The sequence below is a fragment of the Herpailurus yagouaroundi genome, unplaced genomic scaffold, assembly GCF_014898765.1.
Source record: "Herpailurus yagouaroundi ecotype Mexico unplaced genomic scaffold, PumYag 187, whole genome shotgun sequence".
NCBI lineage: Eukaryota > Metazoa > Chordata > Mammalia > Carnivora > Felidae > Herpailurus > Herpailurus yagouaroundi.
In genome coordinates, this window is record NW_024412418.1 from 16,929,780 (window position 1) to 16,951,472 (window position 21,693).

Here is a 21,693-nt window from a genome sequence, read left to right on the forward strand (position 1 = left end):
AAAAAAAATTTTTTTTCAACGTTTATTTATTTTTGGGACAGAGAGAGACAGAGCATGAACGGGCGAGGGGCAGAGAGAGAGGGAGACACAGAACCGGAAACAGGCTCCAGGCTCTGAGCCGTCAGCCCAGAGCTCGACGCGGGGCTCGAACTCACGGACCGCGAGATCGTGACCTGGCTGAAGTCGGACGCTTAACCGACTGCGCCACCCAGGCGCCCCTTTCTCTGTCTGTTTAATAGATGAGGAAGCACAGGCTTCAAGGAGCATGGCGGTTTGTCCAAAGCTGCCCCATTAATGAGCCGGGAGGGCCGTCACTGGGGCCGATATCAGCTGACTCTGGATCCAGTTTTCCTTTTGTTAAAATACGTTCCCTTCAGCATTTCAGAGGGTGATGGCAGAAATGATGAAATACTGGAAGGAAGAGATTCCTCAATAGCGTATAAACCATTTTATTACAAATAGCTAACAAGTATACTAAATCTGTTTTTTACCCTATGTATTCATTGTTTAAGACATTTAGGAAGAGGAGCACCTGGGTGACTTAGTTGGTTAAGCGTCCAGCTCTTGACTTCGGCTCAGGTCATGGTCTCATGCTGGGATGGAGCCTGCTTGGGATTCTCTGTCTCCCTCTCTCTCTACCCCTTCTCAGCTCATGCTCTCTCAAAATCAATAAATAAACATTTAAAAAAGAAAAAAAGAAATTCGGGAAGAACACCTTCCCAAGAGGACATTAAAAACACAGTGCTTTTATCAAAAAGAATGAAATCTTGCCATTTACAACAACATGGATAGAACTAGAGTATATTATGCTAAGTGACGTTAGTCAGAGAAAGACGATTATCCTGTGACTTCACTCGTCCATGGGATTTAAGATACAAAACAGATGAACGTAAGGGAAGGGAAGCAAAAACAGGGAGGGGGACAAAACACAAGAGACTCTTAAATGTCGAGAACAAACTGAGGGTCGCTGGAGGGGTCATGGCTGGGGGAATGGGCTAAATGGGTGATGGGTGTTAAGGAGGACACTCGTTGGGATGAGCACCGCGTGTTATATGTAGGGGATGAATCACTGGATTCTACTCCTGAAATCATATTGCACTATATACTAACTAACTTGGGTATAAATTTTGAAAAACAACACATAGCTTCTGGGGCACCTGGGCGACTCAGGTGGTTGAGCGTCTGACTCTTGATTTCAGCTCAGGTCATGATCGCAGGGTCATGGGATCAAGCACCACGTCAGGCTCCACACTAAGTGTGGAGTCTGCTTGGGATTCTCTCTCTTCCTCTCTCTCTCTCTCTCTTTCTCTCCCCCCCCACCCCTCTCCCCAACTCTAACTTTCTCTCTGTCTAGAATGAATGAATGAATGAAGCAACCACGTTGCTTCTCCATAAACTTAAAGTCACACCTCTGTGCATATATTAATTTGTCTAATCCTTACAACCACCCTCAAGGTCCATACTTGTCTTAGCTCAGACTGCTATAATGCAAGACCATAGACCATCAAATGATACATATTTATTTCTCACAGTTCTGGAGGCTGGGAAATCCAAGGTGAAGGTGCTGGCAAATTCAGTTCCCGGTGACTCTCTCTTCTTGGCTTGTGCATGACTGCAGGCTGTTTGCTTGCCTGGCCTTTCCTTGGTGCATGGAGAGAGAGCAAGCTCTCTTACGTCTCTCTGATAAGAGCACTAAGCCCTCATGATCTACTTACCTGCAAAGGCCGTGTCTTCAGACACCATCACCCTGGAGATTAGGGCTTGAACAAACGAATTTGGTGGCGGGGGAACACCGATCAGTCCACAGCAGTACTGTAGGGGAGCCTCAGTTTCCTCACTGGTGTGATGGGGACAATAATCACACATTCTAGGGGGTTGAGAGCGTTGTGCCTGGAACACAGTCACCTATCAATAAATGTTAGCTACTATTATCGTTATTACTGATGCTCAATAAAATACAGTTCTTCTAGAATACAAAAAAACAATGTGACAGTGATGTAGTGAGTACCATGATGTTGTTACTCAGTGGAAAACATGCTTCAGATCCGGGTGTCACAGCTTCTCAATCATGTTCTCACAGATTGCACGTGAGACCACCAACCTCTCTTGCTTTAAAACTCAGAGACAAACAGGGCTTCCTAACAAAGCCCTTCTTTTAAAGCCAAACAAGATGAATTCTGGTCCCTGAATTCTTGGCCCGTCAAGTTCACACTGTTAGATGAAAAATTAAGAGATGGAAGAATGGACCAGCGACCAATGATCGGGATTGATTAATTCAGAGTTTTTGGTGTTGGAAGGGATGGGGGGGGAGGGGGGTCTCAGGGGCCGGCATGGCATTGCAATCCAGCAGATAAGTGTTCCAATCCCAGCAGACCATGGTCAACCTGTTTGACCCTAAGTTTCTCCATCCATCCAATTTGTGGTTTGCCCAGATGGAACGCAGATGCTACCATAGGTACTTGGCAGGGTTACTGTGCAGTTCTGCTGTGACAATGTGTGTGTCATACCTTGCATAGAATCCAAGAACCAGCCTCAGAGAAGTGGGCTAGTGAGTGGCACGACAGGAAAAGCAGAAAGGGATAGAGAGATGGAGAGGAGATCACTGCCCCAAGAAGCGGTCGCAGGACTTAGAATCACCCAGACACTCTGCCCATGGTAGGATGAGGGTATTAATTGGGATGGAGGGACTGTGTGGGGGAACCAACTGCCAGGAAGAATTCTCTTTATAGGATTTCGTCTCACACAACCCAGAGGGACCAGGCAGACCGTGTGGCCAAAGTGCAAAGGGATGTGTCAGAGTGACTCATAACAGAAGCAACTGATGTTGTAAATAAAACGGCTGAGGCCACGACTGTTGGGATTTGGGAAGTCCCCCTTTCCTAGTGTTGTTGTCCTTGTCAGGGAAATGGCTGAGAATTCCCACCTTGTAACTCTTGGGGCTTTAGAGAAGTTTTTATTGCAAAGTGACCTCACCCTGCCCAGATTTCCTGATAAGACAATTCACATTTACTGGGCGGTGGCAATGTGCCTGGCCTCTTCTAAGTGCTTTTTATTTATTAGCTCCTGATACCCCATGAGTGAGACACCATTATTATCTCCTTTGCTGCAGATAAGGGAGTCAAGGCACAAAGAGGTTGAGTAAGTTGCTCAAAGTCATGCGGTTAATCATTGGAAGAGCTGGGGTTTGAATCCAGGCTGTTTAATCCCATAATCCTCATTGATAACCACTAATATTACTACCTCCTATGACCCAGAAGGATCCCAGGAATACGGAGTTCTTGAAGCCTTAACACCAGCTCCGCAATGAAGGGGCAGGGGAATAGCACAGATGGGTTCTGTAGACCCCACCTAGGGGAGGTGTCTCTATGGTGACAGGTCTAAATCTGGAAGGATGGCACTATGGAAAAACCAATGTAAACTACGAAACCTCCTAGGGCCTTTCCTCATAGGTAAGATTAGGTAAATTCAGGTCCCTCCCCACTGTAAGACCTGTAAGGATTCTGTGCTTGGTCACAACAATGGTCTGGGCTCTGTCAAACCGGTCTGGGAGCCCAGCTCTTAGTTTGGAGCTAGCTGGCCTACTCTAGAAAGTCTAGAATGATCTAACTGCAAATAAAGCCCCTCCTTTTCTTTACAGCACCCACAAAAGCAAGTTGGGAGTCTATATTTTCAGAAGCATCTTTGCATTTAGAAATGACGACTTTTGTAAATGGCATCCAGAAAAAAGGGAGACAGGTTATTGCCCTTTGCTGGACCACAGAGACCCCCTGGTGTCTAGACAGGGCGCTCGAGCCCTAGATGAAACCCTCTTCCAGAGACAACTTCAAAATGGTGCTTGGTGTGCCCTTGGCATTGCAAGTGGTGAGATGCTTCAGAAAGAAAGCCTCCTGTTATTTCATTATCTTTTTTTGGCGCCCTCGTTTTGAATAATGTATTTTCCAGTCCATGGTGAAATGTCCAGGCGTCTCAAACTTAATGTCATTTGGAATCTGTTGATTTGTTTCCCTCATGTCCACTCAGTTGGGTCTGGCTATTTGCTATTGTGAGTTCTCATGTTAACATTGGCAGTGGCCTCCTCGGACTCTTGCCTCAGAGTCCAGATGTCTCTGGGGCTGACGGAGAGGTAAAGGCGTAAGCAGAAATGAATGCAGTGATGTTCCCATGGGAGGATTAAGGGCAATTTGTTTTCCTCCTTTATTATTTCCTTGCCTGCTTCAGAGCCCCGCTTACCTTAGTTGAGCCCTGTGATATATTAGGCTAGTTGGCTATCATGCTGAGGATAAGGCTCCGATCCATGGATTTATAAATTTCCATCACAGTTGAGTAGAATCCAATAGACCCTAATTCCTGGGTCTCAGTACTCTAGATTTCTCCATTCCTTGAGAAAGAAAAGAACCTTTATGACTGCCGGGAAAATTGGAGCTTCAAGTTGCCTGCCAGGGATGGTTTTTCCAAGTCCTCTTTCTCCTGTGACCTGGTCTTCTCTGTTCTCTCAGCCTCACGGCCACGCTGGCGAGCGTCGGTGCGGCCAGTATCCCCAGCGCGGGCCTCGTCACCATGCTTCTCATCCTGACGGCCGTGGGCCTGCCAACGGAGGACATCAGCCTGCTGGTGGCTGTGGACTGGTTGCTGTAAGTGCTGGTGGATGGGGCTCTGCTGGGGATGTGAGTACTGCCTCCCAGAGGCAAGGTTTCAGCCAAGGTCTTAGCCAATCCCCGTGACAACTCCCTCTCTCCTTTCCTCCCTTCTTCCCTCTAACATTTACGGAGAGCCTGACTGGGAACCAAAGAGGAAGAAGGAATCCTCGAGGGCCTCACAGTCCAGTGGAGGAATCACATAATTTATAATACAAAGTTTAAAGCATCACAGTAAGGAACCCACTACTGATGCCCGCGGAGGGTCTCAATCCATGATGTCGAGTGAAGAAACAGGAGGGAGTGTATGCTGTATGATCCCGTTTATATGAAGCCCTAGGAAAGACAGTATAATCTCTAGCGATAGAAAGAGCTTAGTGGTTGCCTGGGCCTGGAGGGGGTGAAGAGACTAACTGGGAAGGGGCACAGGGAAATCATGAGGGGTGGTAGAAATGTTCCGTAGGCACCGGTATGCACAGGTGTCTACATTTGTCAAAACGCATCAAACCATGCACTTAAAATGGATACATTTTATTGTATGTTAATTATACTTCAATAAAATAGATCAAAAAATAGCACACAGATATAAAAGGATAGTGCTGTGTGCTCTGCACCTGTGAGCACTGCCATATTAAAGGAGGGTCATACATTGTCCAGGGCCTGGCCCTTCAGGAGGTGTTCTTTTGGAGATTGTTACTTGCTCTCTGTTGTTGTGACCTTGGTTATTTTATTACCCTACTCGTAGAGATAAGCCAAATTCTGAAATGAGCCTAAATGTCCATCAACTGACGAACGTATAAAGAAGATGTGGTTTATATATACGATGGGATACTAGTTGGCAGTGAGAAAGAATGAAATCTGGCCATTTGCAGCAATGTGGATGGAGCTGGAGGGTATTACGCTAAGTGAGATAAGTCAGGCAGAGAAAGACAGATATCATATGTTTTCACTCATATGTGGATCCTGAGAAACTTAACAGAAGACCATGGGGGAGGGGAGGGGGAAAAATTACCAAGAGGGAGGGAGGCAAACCATAAGAGACGCTTAAATACTCAGAACGAACTGAGGGTTGATGGGGGGTGGGGGAGAAGGGAAGGGGGGTGATGGGCATGGAGGAGGGCACCTGTTGGGCTGAGCACTGGGTGTTGTATGGAAAGCAATTTGACAATTAATTATATTTAATATAAAAAATAAATATTAAAAAATAAAATGAAAGGCTAGTGATAGAAAGAGGCACCCATCCTAGTCTAGAGTGGACGAATCAGGAAATAATGAAAATGGCAACTGAATTTGCATGGGTACGGTATGTCAGCCACTGCACCAGGCACTTTATTTCTTATGCTCTCTAACCTTGAAGTTTTGGTATTATCACTCTTGTTGTATAGATGAGGAAACTGAGGTGTGGGGAGGTAAGGTGACTTGAGAGTGAACAGAGATTTGACTCTAGGTTGGCTGGGTTGGGGAGGCCACCACATTCTTCATCGTGGCTCTAGTCAAGCTTCCAAAGGCAGTGATAGCTGAGCTGAATCATAACTGGTAGGGAGATATAGGTAGAGAAGGAAACAGGACCTTCCAATCAAGGCCACGTGCAAAGGCACTGAGGCAGCCAGCAGTGTGGGGACCTAGGAGTGATGTGGCACTGATGGAGCACAGAGTGGGAGGCAGGGATTGGTGAACAGTGGGGCAAAAAATGGATACCATGTACGGCCATGCAGAGAAATTTGAACTTGACTGTGTACGCGTGGCCCAGCTACCTTTCCCAGTGTGTTTATCAGTGAAGGGCATTTTCCAGATGCAGGACACTCACTGCCCATTGACAAAGGTGGGCATGTCTGGCCAGAAGGTCCCCAGTAGGGAGATGGGAGTCAATCTTGCTAAGAGCCCACTCAGCCTCTCACGTTCTGTGGAGTACACACTGATGCCTCATGTCCAGTCTTGGAGCTAAGGGACTGGGACCGAGGAATGCTGTTGGGTTCGGTGTCAGAGCAGAGTGACAAGTGCTGATGCAGAGGTCCAAGGCCAAAGTGCCCACACACTTTTAAAAACTGTTCCACATGGCAGTGACAATGCTTCTGACATCTATCAGCATAGATTTTAGGAGCCAGGAGCCATCTTTAATGGACTCGAGTTTCCCACATGCTAAAACCACAGTTCCTTCCCCCTTCATTCACCCTTCCAAAGAGAAAAATGTGCACGTGGCTGAAAGGAAGGACATCTGGGAAGCTAGGAGGGAGACTGGCCTCTCCATAGAACTTGTCTGCTGTTAAGGTTTAGGCGAGAATGGAGAAGTGGCTCCCTGGAGGTGATCTCTTCACCTCAGGGAGGGCTGCGAGGAAGGTCATGGATCTTCCTGACTGGCTCTTTCATCACCAGAGATATGCTCTGGAAATACCTTCAGTGGGAAGGTGACGAGTAAGCGAAATAGCCTCGTGTCTGTCTCTGCCAGTGTCTCTTAGGGGGTAGGGTGGGGTCGTCCCCGCTAGCTTGGTTATTCTCGGCGCCTGTGAAGGCCCCAAGGGGAGCCTTTCTCAGGACGTCAGTTCAGACCACACAGTCATGGCCGCTGCGACTCAGTGGTGGTGTGTGGGTGGAAGCATTGGGAGCGGATGGGATGAAGGGGGCGAAGGAGTGGGGTAGGCTTCAGTGGGGGAGGGCAAGGGGGAAATGAAAGCATTTTCAATAGTTTAGGGTCAGTAGGAGCTCAATAAATGTGTGCTCAGTTTAACCACAGACTTGCTGTGTATAGGGGCCTTTCCACACAGGAAGAAAGACAGAGGAAGCTATTAAAATTAAATCTGCTTCCCCTGTGACTTTTGCTTACTAGGTCCTCTGACCCTTTGTTCCTTGAACCTCCTGAACCCGTGTATCATCGGGCTACCTTACCTGCTGTGACTACGTTGCCTAGCCTCTTCTTGGGTTTGTTTCGGAGGCTTGGATTCCACCATTAGAGGTTTATCTTTTCAAAAAACTGTCATTATAGAGGCTGCCTCCCCTCATTCTAATGTAAATTCCTTACTTTGAGTGAAAAACAAATGCAGTAATATCATCAGGAGATGCAGAAAAGGAGATGATACTTGGCGGAGACCGCCATGTTCTTTGCATCTGTTGGCGATTAATTCCTAAAGAGCCCTAAGGGCTGTTTCACAGATGAGTAAACCAGGAATCAGAAAGGGTTAAGTGTCTTGCCTACAGCACTGGAGAGCTACGTCCCACCTGACACAACTTCATACTTAGAACCGAGGAGATCCAGCAATGCGCAGAAGCAAAGAGGCCCAAGGAAAGGTTAGGGAAGACAGACCTATTAGGGTCACCTCTGATTTTACATAATAAAAGGGAATTTTCCATTTGACCTGTTTTTTCCTCCTCTCAAGATTAGAACAAAAGAGCAGAAAAAGCCTAAGTGGGGACAAATGGGGTACAATCAAGGTCTCAGCTACTCTGAGACCATTGTGGGCCCTGGTCTTCTTGGCAGTCGTTTGCTTCCAAGCCTGTTGGATGAGAGTCATTTCATAAAACATCCAAGACCCTGCCCACTTCTGACCTAAATGCCAGCGAATGGAATCGGAGGGCTGGGTCCTCCCCGATCACCCCACACCAGCGCTCTCATGTGCATACTTGCACGGAGAGCAGGGCGTCCTAACTCCACGGTGGAATCATGCCAGCTGAAGGGAGTTGGCCGAACCCAAGAATGATGATCCATTTGGATTACCTATATTGATGAAACCGTATATGAGAAAACTCGATCCCAGGCTGGCAGTGGAAAGGAAGGAAGAAATGAAGAGCTGTTCTCTGGTTCTGGGGTCTGATCTCAGGTGCAGGGGGTGGGGGTGGGGGGTGCGAGGGGCATGTTACTGGAGAAAGGAAAGCAAAGGGGCAGGAGCCCCGGATCTGAGCTCTGGGCTTATTCTCTGGAGGACTTCGCACAAGCTACTCTCTGGACTTCCCCTGTGTCACGTGGACAATGGGAATGGGAACTGGTCGGCTTAAAGGCGGAGTCTAGACCCAATGCCCTTGAGTGCCCTTCTGGTTTTAAGACCCGGACTAGGATTCTGCTGGTGATGGATGTTCGTACACAAATAAGCCAGAACGTTCCTTTTAAGAAGAGAAGAAAAAACGGAGGATAGAGGATCCTGGGAAAATGTGCGTAGGGGTCTGTAGCTAGGTCAGATCTGCTTTGAATTAGTAATGGTGGTACATTCTTTCTCGCCAGCAAGTGGAGTTCTGGAAACATGCTCTTGGTCATGGGCTCCGTGGCTGTTGGGGGCCCATTACAGTGTGAATGGGGTAGGGGGGAGGGTTGAGACAGAGGTGTGGGGGAGGCTGGCCGTTCCCTAGTAAAATAGTGTGTGGGGGAAAAGCAGAGAAAAGGAAAAGGTGAGGGGATTTATTATTCTCGCCGGGCAAAGCTTGTAAGCTCTCATAACTCTAGCAATTTTTCAATTTAAAACCAAACAAAGCCCGCAGTGACATTTAATGTCCGACAGTGTTTGCCAGCTGCTGGAGATCTTATTTACTGGAGGCTGCTGGAGCCTCCTTACTGCCCGCCAAGCCCTGGATGCTTTTCAGTGGGCAGGCTTAGCTGCTCTGTAAATGTCATGGTGAAAACCAAGATTCTGGGCCCTGAAAAATGCCGGGAGTCCTCAAACACCGGATGGGCGGGGCTGGTAAAACCAGAACCTTCCCCTGGGGCCAAGAAGCCCTTTGTGTCCGGAATCCTCCATGGATATTTATAAGAGACCTCACTGACACCCCTCTCTCTCTGAAGGAAGCAGGATGGAGTGCAAACTGGGAGCCAGTCCCAGGAAGAGGTCGTAAATAACTGGGTCTGGCCACAGGTGGCCAAAGGGAAGCCAAAATAAAGTGAAAACCCAAGTGGGTCTGCGGCTCATTTATCACATGCCACTGCTGGGGAGGTCTTTTCTGGGGACACATTTACTAGCTGGGGGATAGAGGTGAACTTACTAGGAAGACCTTAAGGGCCTCCACCCTTTGGCGGGGGTGTGTGTGGAGGGGTGCGCTCTGAGGCTCCCTGTTAACATCCCTCCCTGGAGGGAATAGAGCAGGGATTCTCAAACCTGAGCACACACCCAAACCCCCTGGAGATTCAGGAGGTCTGGGGTGGGGACCAAGAATTGACATTGCCAACAAGTTCCCAGGTGATGCAGGCCAGGGACCTCACTTCCAGAAACCAGAGACTGGAGACTCGGAAGGGGGAGTAGGAGTCCCTGATTGTGGGTATCTAAGCACCGCTAAGGTTTTTGAATACCAGTTGACAGTTCACGCATCCAGCCGACGAGAACAGATGGAAAGGACTCGGGATACTCATAGCTACTACCTAGCAAGTGCTCCTGAAATATCAGGCAGTGTTCTAAGCACTTTACAGGGGCCTGTTTCAAAGGTGGCCCCAATGATGAGACCGGTTCATAGTATTATCCCCATTTTACAGTTGAGGAGACTGAGGCTCAGAGAAAAGTAATTTATCCCAATGTAGTGGATATCGAGTGACTGAACTAGGATTCAAACCCAGGTGATCTGGCTGTCCCTTGGGGGTCCAGGCCCGCCAATCTGGGGTCTCGTTCTCTTATTTAAGACACACTCGTGCAGCTATGTGTGATCGAAACCCCACTCCAAATCTGGTGGAAGAGAAGACCAATCCCTCCATCTATCACATCTCTGAAGATGCTGGGAGTTTATTGTTGAAGTCTTGTGCTGTGACTCCCTGCTCCCACCAGAGTTCTTTTCTACAACTTTCCTGACCTCCAGTGATGTCAACGCCAGCTGGGATGCCACTCTTTCCCCCTGAGTCCTTCCCTCCCCTGCCAACGCGTCCCTGACTGGAAGCAGCGAGATTGCAGTTTGGGGGTGGGGTGGGGGTGGGGCTACAGCTCTGTGCAGCAAGAATCATTCTTCAATGCATCACAAAAGAAATATGTGTTCACGGAAAAACAAAGGGGAGGAGCAGAGCTCAGGAGAGTTATGAGATGAAAAAGACAAAATCTCCCTATATTTGCAATTGAATCTTGAGTTTTGTTTCCCTGAAGTAATAATCAGTGTGAATAATTTCAGGGAGCACGGAAGCAAAAATTGAGTGTTAGGCACCTTTTCTCCTTAAAAAATAAATCCTTGGGGCGCTTGGGCGGCTCAGTTGGTCAAGTGTCTGACTCTTGATTTCGGCTCAGGTTGTGATCTCACGGTTGGTGAGTTCAAGCCCCGTGTCAGGATTCTCTTGGGATCCTCTGTCTCTCTCTCTCCCTCTCTCCGTGCCCTTCCAACCCTCTCAAAATAAATAAACTTAAAAAAATAAAAAATAAAAAATAAATCCTTTAGTGCCTGCTACCCCCTTCTAGGGACCTGTCCCTGCCCTGTTTTTCCCTTTGGTCCCAATCTCTCCCTGTGTTGCTGGGCCTCCCTGTGTTTGCCCCCGGCGCTCAGGACACGTGTCTTGTTTTTGTAGGCAAGGTAATTTGGGCTCTGTGCCTCCTCCTCTCTCTCCATCTTGCCCTTGCCCTAACTTTTCACCTCCAAGACGCCCAACCAGACATTTGCTGAACAAAAGACAGTCCTCTTTCTAGAGTTAACCTGCTCTCTTTAACAGCCCCTCCCCACCCCTCCTTCAACGCACCCGCCCACCGGGTTCCCCCACCCTGCCCACATCACAAATAGATACAACATGGTGTCCGCGCTCAAAGAGCTTATCATCTAGTAATGGGGACAGATGTGGTCCAAAAAATCCCAACCTGAGTGTGCTAAGTGCAAAAAGAGGAATGCACAAGACTTGGTGGAAGAACAAAAGAGGAAGTGGTCTACTCCCCTTTTCACTGGGACTGAGAAGATGTCAGGAGTAGGAGGGGAAGAAGGAAGAGGGGGATGGGCCAACAGCTGAGCACTGGGTTGGTGTCAGACCTTTTATATGCAGAGTTTGGCTGTGGTCCTCTTGATGACAAGCACTCAGGACACATTAACAGTTACTATCTTCTCAACAAGCTTGGAAGGAGGGATTACTTTCCATATTTTACAAATGAGCAGGAGAAGCTAAGTGACTTGGCCTACCAGAGCCAGGGTTGCAATCAGGGCTCCCATCCAGAGTTCACACTCTTAACCAATGCTTCCGTAGGCCCTCCTTCCCTTCTCAACCCCATGTGGCTTTAGCCCTTGGATGTTTAGGATTGTGCCAGCCTTCTCAGGCCTGGGGCCTCCGGCGGCCCCTCCGCCATTACTGTGCACCCTGCATTCTGAGAGGCAGACATGATGGTTTGTTTCCTGTGAATGTTAAGTTGAGTCACATGAAATTGCCAATATGTGACCTTTGGGAACTTGGAGAAGCGGCAACTTCGTATGGTTCGGCCCAATTCAAAGACCCAGATGACCCTGAGTAACCCTGCTCCCTTGGCTCTGTTATTCTGTGAGAACCAGGACTTGCAGACAATTCTAACACCTTCCTGCCAGAGGATTTGTTTTTTTTTTTTTAATTTTTTTTTCTTAAGGTTTTTATTTATTTTTGAGACAGACAGACACAGAGCATGAGCAGGGGAGGGGCAGAGAGAGAGGGAGACACAGAATCCGAAGCAGGCTCCGGGCTCTGAGCCGTCAGCACAGAGCCTGATGCGGGGCTCGAACTCACAGACTGTGAGATCATGACCTGAGCTGAAGTCGGACGCTCAACCGACTGAGCCACCCAGGCACGCGAGTTCAGATCTCCCCTCTGTCCCCTTTTCACAGGTCTGACACAGAGTGTCCAGACTCAAGGACAGCATCAGGCACTCTGAAATTCTTTTTACCAAGTAGCCTTGAAGCTCCTGAGGTCAGCAGGGTTTCCTGAACAGTCAAGGCTGGTTGTGAGGCAAAATGAAAGCATTTGCCTGTGGAGAAATTTTCCATATGTGAACCATAAACTCCCATATCCCGTTTTTGGCCACACTTGGACTTCCCCAGAGTTGGTCAGACATCCCCCCTGGCGGCCTCAATGGCAAACCAAAAAAATCCTATCTCCCGTCTCCCACCATCTTCCCCTCGCTCTCTTTACCTTCTCAGTCAATCGTCTTGAATAAGACGATTATAAATAATATCACTACTTACTCAGTTCTCATTCACTTTTCTACCCGTGGCGAGCTGGCTTCTGTCTCTGCCTCTGGCTTGCAACTGCCCTGGCAGTGATGGCCTCTTTGTTGCTAAAACCAAGGGGCGCTTCTTTTTCTTCTCTTACCTGATCTCCAGGCAGTCATTGGAATTGTCCATCACACCCTTACTTTTGCAACATGCTTCCCTCAAACGCTTCTAAGTTTTCTTCCACCTTGGCAGACTCTTATTCCTTTGCCCACTGCTTAAGTGTTGGTCACTCTCAGGGTTCTAGATAAGACTGTCTTTTCTTCCCACTCTGCATTCTCTCCAAGAATGAACCAAAAACGCCTGTGGCATCTCCCCATGGCCTCTCTAGGTGTGGCCTCCTAATTCACTCCCTGCAGCCCAGTTGTCGGTCCTGATCTTTAGTCCAGATTCCCAACCACTTGTGGCACATCTCTCCTTTGCTGGGTCCCAACCCTCAGCCCCAGTATGTTCAAGCTGACACGAGAACCTTTCTCACCCCGACCCGTCATGTCCCCTACACATGGTTGGTACGGTCTACTGGTTGCCAGTAGACATATCAACGCCAGCTGCCCAAACCCGATACCGGAGAGGAATCCTTGACTGCTTTCTTGTTTATCCTCTATGACCAATCAGTCCTCAGGTCTCATCATCTTCCAGATGAGAAGATTCGGTCTCATCATCTTCCATCACATCTTCACCAAGTGGGTTTTGCTCTCTCAGCCTTGCCCTTCCTCAGACCAGTCTTCGTACGGGGGCAAGCGTGCCCTTGCTGCTCCTCAGTGGCTCCTCGTGACACTTGGGACAAAGCCCTGACCTCCTGAACTTGGCTGATGAGGCCATACGTGATTTGGTCAGCTCTTCCCTTCTGCCTCTCATTACATTCGTTTGCCTCCTGAGTGGCCTTGCGAGCTTCTCTCTCCTCGATTTCACATTATCGGTTTCTTCTCTCTAGCTCATTTTCTCAGACTTAGCCACAGGTCCAAACTTGGCACACTTCTACTCAAGCTTTTGCAGGGGCCCAAGTGTAGATAAAATGTCCTACCTACTAAATCCCATAGCGCCCGTAAAGAGAGCGTGGGTTCTTGGAGGAAAAGGGAGCATAGGAAGAGCCATTTCTTGTTCTTCGTTGCCAGGACACTTGACATAGTGCCCTGCACAAAGATGCTCATTGTACGCCTGTTGAATGAGTGAATGAATGAATGAGCTAACAAAGAACTCAGCAAGTATTAGAGTCTGTGTTGTGTTCTTATTTCTGTGTAGCCATTTTGATGCTCTTGTTCTCCTGCAGTCTTTAATGAGTAGTTATGGCATTCCAAATATTTCTCTCATTTCATTTAACCCTCATAATCTTCTGTGAGGTTTGGATTAGCCCCATTCCATATTTCATGGTCAGGTGAGAGGTGATTTGCTCAAGGTAAGAGAGTCAGAAGATCTGGGTTGAGCTTCCAGCCCTAAGTCCAGGGCCCTTTCCTTCTTGATTTTGGTGTCGAACATCAGTATGCTTTGATTCTGCCCAATCCTGTCTTCCATTCATTCCTGGCCTGATAGCTATTTCCTCTGGCCAGGTTCATTTTCAAACTCAAGGAGACCTGACACGGGTGCCTGTATGGCTCAGGTCATGGTCTCGCAGTTTGTGGGTTCAAGCCCTGCGTTGGGTTCCGTGCTGACCGCTCAGAGGCTGGAGCCCGCTCCGGATTCTGTGTCTCCCTCTCTCTCTGCCTTTCCCCCACTCATGTTCTGTCTCTGTCTCAAAAATAAATAAACCATAAAAAAAAATTAAAAAAAAAGTAAAAGGAAATTTGAGAGTATGGAACAGATATCCTAGTCAAAAAATTTGGTTCAGTGGCTTCTTTGGAGAGTAGAGATTTGGTATCAGAGAAAGTCAAGAGTTGAAGAAACAAGAGTTTGTAAACTTGTGTCATCCATTTGAGTGGCAATGGATTTATTAAACTTAAAAAGTCATTAGCCCTTGAGGACAGTGTCTTGTGCTTTTGCCCATAAAATGGGGGTATGAGTGATGGCTGTTCCCTAAAGGGGAAGGAACCAGAATTTAATGAATATCAACTGTGGATCAGGAACTGGTTTTGTCTTCTTGAAATGCTATAAAATAGGTATTTTGCCTGCCTGAGAAAAATTCTGGTAGAGGAAGTCACCCAGGTTACATGGCTAGTAAGTGGCCGAACTAGGTTCAGATTCAGAGCTTTCTGGCTCCCAGGTGCTTTGCATCATGTGGCAGACAGTGCATTCTGGAGGCACACGTCCTGTGCTCAAATTTTTCGGTTCTATGACTTCACTAGGATGTGTGACTTTGGGAAGCCATTTAATCTCTCCAAACCCCTGTGTTTCAATTTCCTCAGTGTGGATAACAGTGCTTCTTATAGCATTTTAGTGAGGATTAAACAAGGTAATATCTGGAAAGCATATCCTTCTACATATTAAATGTAATATATCAGCCACTATCATCATCACCCCACCATCACCTTTGGTCCTTCTACTTGAAAAGGACGTCGATTCTCCTGGGCCGTGATACAAAAGAGTACCCAGTGGATTCCTCTTGGCGTCTTTAGCGCTCTTTGGAATTTAACCATTGGCCAAGGATGTTGGGTGCGTGACTCAGAACACACGCCAGGAGGGATTGAAAGTAAAGTTGAAAAACAACAGAGTAGGCCACAGCTAAATGATGGGCAAATAACTCAGCTGGTTGGTTGGGAGTGCTACCATGGGAAATGTCCCGCAAATGTTTATGGATGTTTTCAGGGGGAGATAGTAGCTTAACTAGGCATGTTTGGATGTTCTACCTAGGAGCTGCCAAAAATATGTTTAAATTAACTTCATAAGAATAACGGTAATATTTAAAGTACACCTCATGTAATAACTAATGTTCTGTGAATCCTTGCTAAATGTCTGGAACTGTACTAAGCATATTGCTATCTTATTTAATCTTCAACCCAAGGTGGTAGATATTTTTATTATTTCCATCTCATAGTTAATGCAACTAAGGGCCACAAGGGTTAACTAGGGTCAGGGTTGTCCAACAAGTAAAAGAAAAGAGTGGCATCTGAATCCAAGTCGGGCTGTCTCCAGAGCCCATAGTTTTTCTGAATCATCATTATGCATGCCTTCTCATACCCTGTCTCTGCCTCAGATGCCTAATTTTGTGGATGACTTAAAGACCCAGTCTCTGTTCATGTATAGATTTTACCACCCTGCGGCAGATTCTCCAAAGTGGAAAGGAAGAGAAGAGAATTCTTAGATGGAGAGATGCCCCTGAGAGCTGATGTCAGGGTCTGATCTTGACGTTTGTATGGGCAGGATCTTCCCACTTGAACCCAGAGGATAGCTGCTCACAAGCTCCTTGCGAGGAAGCCAGTCCTCTTGGTGCAGCGTCATTCTTCTTCTCTAATGAGAAATAGATTGGATGGTAGCAACTAGAATTTATTTTAGGCCTTTGTTCTAAGAACCAATTAAGACTTTCACTTTGCCTTGAACTGATTCTGGTGTCCTTATGCATATTTTTTGAATTAAAGGCTAGAGTGTCCTGGACAGAGATTTTAGCAGCATTTTTGCTTAAATTCTTTTTAAAAAAGTTTCCAGCACCCTTCTCTTTCAGACTTTGAGTATCTCATAAACATGGTTAGAAGGATTTCTAACCTTGTTAGAAGGTTAGAAGGTCAGATTCACACCAATCTGAACTAGTGGACGACAGAACACCACTTACTCTTAAGAACTTAGTTTTCCTGGTGCTGACGTTCTGAGAGGGAAGGTTCTGGGTCATCCTGCTTTTTTTTTTTTTTTTTTTTAAATCAAAACTTGGGAAACAAGATTGGAGGGAGGGTTTTTCTTAACACTTCCTGATTCAAGAGGCACTCTGGAAGATTTAAATTTTTTTTTTTTTTCTTGGTTAACAGAGAGAGCAAGACAACGTATTTTGGTTTTTCCAGGACGCAGAGTCACTGTGCTTATTGGTCAGGGAGAAAATTGTGGCCGGGTTTCTCACCCATCAGCTGTGCCTGTGCCCGTGTATATGTATGTGTCGGTGGGAGACTGAGGTGCAGAGGGAAAGGCAATGTTAATTTCAATCCTTACGAAGAGATGAATTTTCTATCATGGGGGAATTCACAGGTAGGATTAATAAGCAAAATAAGCGGATGTGATCTGGGGTCCTTGAAGAACAGTGGAAATCAAGAGGACACAGCTAACGGTGTCTGGAGCTTTGGTTGCTAATTCCGAGATCTGAGAATTATTGTCTTCCAATTCTTCCTTCTCTCCTTTCTCTTTGCTGTTGTTTATTGGGTTTCTACCATCCATCAGACGTTTTGCTAAGGCCTTTATGTCCATGATCTCATTTGATTGTCACACAAGTTTATGAGACAGATATGATTGCTCTCTCCGGTTGACCAACAAGGAAATCAAGGCTCATAAAGATTAAGTAACTTGCCCCAGATCAGGCAAAGGGAAAAGTAGAGCCAGAACTCAACCCCGGGTTCTAGACCTTGGCCTCTCAACCACCATGTCACTGCTTCTTCGCTAAACATTCTTGTTCTTTGTTCCCAGGGACAGGATGAGGACTTCCGTCAATGTTGTGGGTGACTCCTTTGGGGCTGGGATTGTCTATCACCTCTCCAAGTCTGAGCTGGATACTATTGACTCCCAGCATCGAGTGCATGAAGATATTGAAATGACCAAGACTCAGTCCATTTATGATGACATGAAGAACCATAGGGAAAGCAACTCTAATCAATGTGTCTATGCTGCACACAACTCTGTCATAGTAGATGAGTGCAAGGTACCTTTCCCGTTCATGGATATTGAGACCTGTATATAATAGTGCATGCTCAGTTTCCTAAGACAAGCACCAAAAGTCCTGCATGTATTATTGTCACATTTATTTTTCTGAAGAATCATGTAACCCAAGCTTCTATGAGTCCCAGATCATCTAACTCTGTGTCTAACGTGGCAGATCTAACAGTCAAAGAGCCAATCGGTTGCTTGTTTCATCCATGTGATGTAAAACAATCATTTTGACCACCCCCCCTTTCCACCCACTCCACAAATTTGATTGGTTTTCTTGAACATTTTGCCGAAGAATTTGTGGTTCTTAAGGCTTTGTTGGATTTCAAATATTCTATTCCTTGAATGAAACACTAAGAGAAATACCCAGAATCATTCAATATATGTAGCACAAGTATTCCTACTTGCTGTATATTACATGCTGGTCAAAAATGTGCCCACACGACTTTGCGCAACTATTTTTTTCTTAATTATTTTTGTGGGAAGGTGAGTTTTGACCTTGCAGTCACTGTGCTCCAAGAATGGGGAAGCTGTTTCAAGCAAAGGATCTCTATCCCTCAGGACAATTATCCCATAGCCACTACTTTTCACACAGTGGTGGCACCATCTTTCTTGAAGCATGGATGTTCTGGACTCTTTTCCAAGCTGCTGGGTACTAAGTCTTCAAGCTTGATGGGCTCTGTCTAGCCTTCATGTAACTAACTTGACATTGTCAAAGACAGAGTGTCATGACCAGAGTGAAGCAAACTTGGAGAAACCCTGGCAGGTGAGCAGAGTCAACTCCGGGAGTTGGGTTGCCCAAATGATTCCAAGTAGCATCGGAAGGCAATCAGCACCCAGTACAGGTTTCTGATATTCTTTTGATTCGTGCTGACAGGATCTTATTTAATAGTTCATTTCTCCCTGGGTTACTTCTGGGTCATTCCAAACATACACATGGCCTCTGCCAGGCAAATAAGGGTGACACAGAAGTGATTCTCTTTACTGGATTGTAACATAGGTCCAGAAGTCTAATGGGCCAGCAGTAGTCTTTTGCTCATCCCCTCTCTACCGGGTACACGTGTGGGTGAACCAAGGCTCTGGTTCAAATTAAGGAAGGACTTAGCCATCAAGAGCAGCTGCAAAAACTAATTGACTCAGTGAAAATGATTCAAATTATTCGAAATTCAGATGTATCTAAAGCGCATATTCCATTCTCCTAGGAAGTTAGCTCTTCCCACGTCTAGATGAATGTGCTGGATTATTCCCCGTCAAATTTGGGTCAACAAGGGTCCACATTCTCATGAAATGGCTCTGTGCTCTATTTAGCAAGTATTTATTGTGTGCCTTGTGGGGTTTAGTTAAGCATCTCATTCCTGTGACCTCCTATATTTTGATCATTCATCAGATATTTATTGAGTGCCCATTATCTGCAAAGCCCTGAAACAGGCAATGGGAGGACAGAAAAGCGAATGTACCATTTTGTAGGAAAGAGAAGGGTTGATTCCAAGTTACTGCCATACAAAGAAAAAGAATAGCATCAAATAAAATGAAATCACCATATATTTTTACATTTTGCAATTATATGTAAGAAGAATCGTAGTGACTAATTGCCTGTGGTGTGGTTCTTTTGGAGCTTCTCAAGAGGCTTCCTAATAGTGTTAGAAGGACATGTTTTGAAAAAGATGGTATATAGATATGGAGATACATTTAGATTTCAGACTTCCTGGGTTCTTTTTCTTAAAGGACATTAGGAGAAGTTTGCTATGTTCTTAGAGCAAGAACAACTCAAGCCCCCTAAAGGAAGAGATTTGTGAACTGTCCCTATCACTAGGAAGCAAGCCCATGAGGAGAGACCCTGTTTCCGCATTTATCACTGCTGTATGCCAGCACCTAAAGCAGTACCTGGCATGCAGCAGGCGCTCTATAAATATTTGTTGTATGTATCCTTTTAGCATCTTGACCCTGTGCTTTGTTTCAGACAACCTTGTTGCTGGCCAGTTCTGTAGAGATACTGGCTTAGTCCGTCTCTATAACTGACTGCCTACCCAACCACCTGCAAACTTGGTGAATTAGCATTTACATGGTCGAAAGGACGCTGAGCAGGTCAGGGACATACCGAATGGCCATGTTGGTTTAATAACTATCTGGCCGTTTGGATTTTTTAGTGAAGTCATTGGGTTCGGCTCACCGAAGGTTAGTTGGCCTCAGCCTTCGCGAGGTGAGGCGAGCACCTCTTCCCACCTAGACCAACGAAACTGAGTTGCCACTGATGCACGAGAGGAGGCAGCCAGAGCCATCAAGATGAATTTGCACACTCTCCCGGAATATCTGAGTCACATTTATTCCTGCCTTTGAACTTCCTTCTGGTCCATTCTCCGTCTCACTGTTTTAAAAACCAAGATGGGAGCCGTCAATGCTTCCTGTCAGCCCCCTCCCCTTCCTGCTTTTCTATTACCCAGGTGGTTGGAATAGAGCAGGGTGGGATGGACCCGAGAGTTAGAGTCCTGGCTTCCTTGAACCGGCTCAGAAAAAGAAATGCCAAAAAAGGGGCTGTCCCGGCCACTTTTGAAACACAGGCCCCAGTATTCAACAACAGTGACGGCCACAGCAGGGCACACCCCCCAGTGCGGCCTGGTGTTCCAGAGGCCGCACAGCATGATTTATACTTTTGCACAGCTATTGATCTGGTTCGTCACGGAAAGCCAAATAGGCACATTCAAGGTCAGAGCGAACAGGCAGCTTTCTCCAGGCAGACAGTTTGTTCCTGGCAGTCTTTCCTGAGAGTTCACTGAAGGGGAAACAAATTTGCTGGAGCTCTGGTCAAAATGTTAACCACTTCGAGCGTTGCTACGTCATGTTGGTGTCTGCTGTTTTCAAACTCTTGCCTTGTCCTTGTAGTTGGAAGTTACGTGAGAGCTTTTTAATTGTCATCAGAATAACTGCATGTGGGGTGGTCATGGCTTGTTGCATGGTCTTTCTAGAAAACTATGGGCGCCCACTGGGGGGTGGAGAAACGAATGGCTTCTGTTTTCGTTCGCTCGGTTCGTGAAGGGCACTTGTGTTCTGTTCCTAGCATGGTAGTGTGTGTTCCTAACGCATGCGTTTCGCTGCCTCTCGGGTTAAGAAGATCCGATCTCTTTCAAACATTGCTGCGTTTGTCATGTCTCCATATCCTAATGCTTCCATAAATCCAGTCTCACCATTATGTGGAATATCAGTCGTGGGTTTAAGTTTGCACATGACGTTGAGGACAGACAGATGGAAGGTAAGCTAGGAAAATGATTTAGAAGTGGAGGGGAATACCTCCCACGCTGTGTGAGGGTTCAGTTCGCTTCGAGCCAGGGAAGCATAACAGAGACACTCTGGTGGTTATACTTGATTGTTAAATGCCTGCATGGGGGGGCGCCTGGGTGGCGCAGTCGGTTAGGCGTCCGACTTCAGCCAGGCCACGATCTCGCGGTCCGTGAGTTCGAGCCCTGCGTCGGGCTCTGGGCTGATGGCTCGGAGCCTGGAGCCTGTTTCCGATTCTGTGTCTCCCTCTCTCTCTGCCCCTCCCCCGTTCATGCTCTGTCTCTCTCTGTCCCAAAAATAAATAAACGTTGAAAAAAAAATTTAAAAAAAAAATGCCTGCATGGGAATAATTTGGATATAATTTGGAAATAATTTGGACGTCTGGCTTTTAATTCCCCTTTTCTTCTCGATTTTTAAAGCCTGGATAGCCTACCTGGTATCCACGCCATCATGATTTCCGATTTCGAAGCTGGACGTGTATAAACTCCACCCGGCCTCGCGGCAACTGAACCCTTCACTAGCTGTGCATGAGTAGAACTAGCTGTCTAGTTCTGGATTTTTCTCTGGTTGTATGGAGTAGCACAAGGGCACTGTTTGTTAAGGGCTGCATTATTCTCTGATGGGTCTATGTGTAGCTAGACGGCCCCCGCCACCCTGAAAGCATTAGTAGAACTCATGTCCCACGTCGCACACTCTCTCCGGTTCCTCCGCCCTCCCCAAGGCAAATTTGTACTTTTCACCATTTGCAAATCAGTGTCGAAAAGCAAGACGGGCTCAAAATCAATTTGGGAAGAACCACATTTGAAACCAACACGTAAGTCACGTAGCGTAGCTCGGGTCTCGTGCTTCTCCACATAACCCACGGGGTGGTTTTCTGGTTCGTGGCCTGTAAGCTGGATGTTGACGGTGA

At 46.7% G+C, this 21,693-nt stretch overlaps 1 protein-coding gene across 3 annotated transcripts in view; it reads left to right on the top strand.

The window, feature by feature from the left end:
* Positions 1–21,693, top strand: part of SLC1A2 (solute carrier family 1 member 2) — a 141,253-nt gene that overhangs the window by 118,428 nt on the left and 1,132 nt on the right. Inside the window, exons 9-11 of one of the 3 annotated variants that reach the window (XM_040495446.1) lie at positions 4,497–4,631; positions 17,274–17,505; positions 20,687–20,757. In XM_040495446.1, coding sequence (XP_040351380.1) covers positions 4,497–4,631; positions 17,274–17,505; positions 20,687–20,722 — 403 coding nt within the window. In that variant the 3' untranslated portion in view covers positions 20,723–20,757. Of the gene's footprint in view, positions 1–4,496; positions 4,632–17,273; positions 17,506–20,686; positions 20,758–21,537; positions 21,688–21,693 lie in introns of those variants that run through there. The other 2 variants (XM_040495445.1, XM_040495444.1) reach the window with 2 other exon arrangements.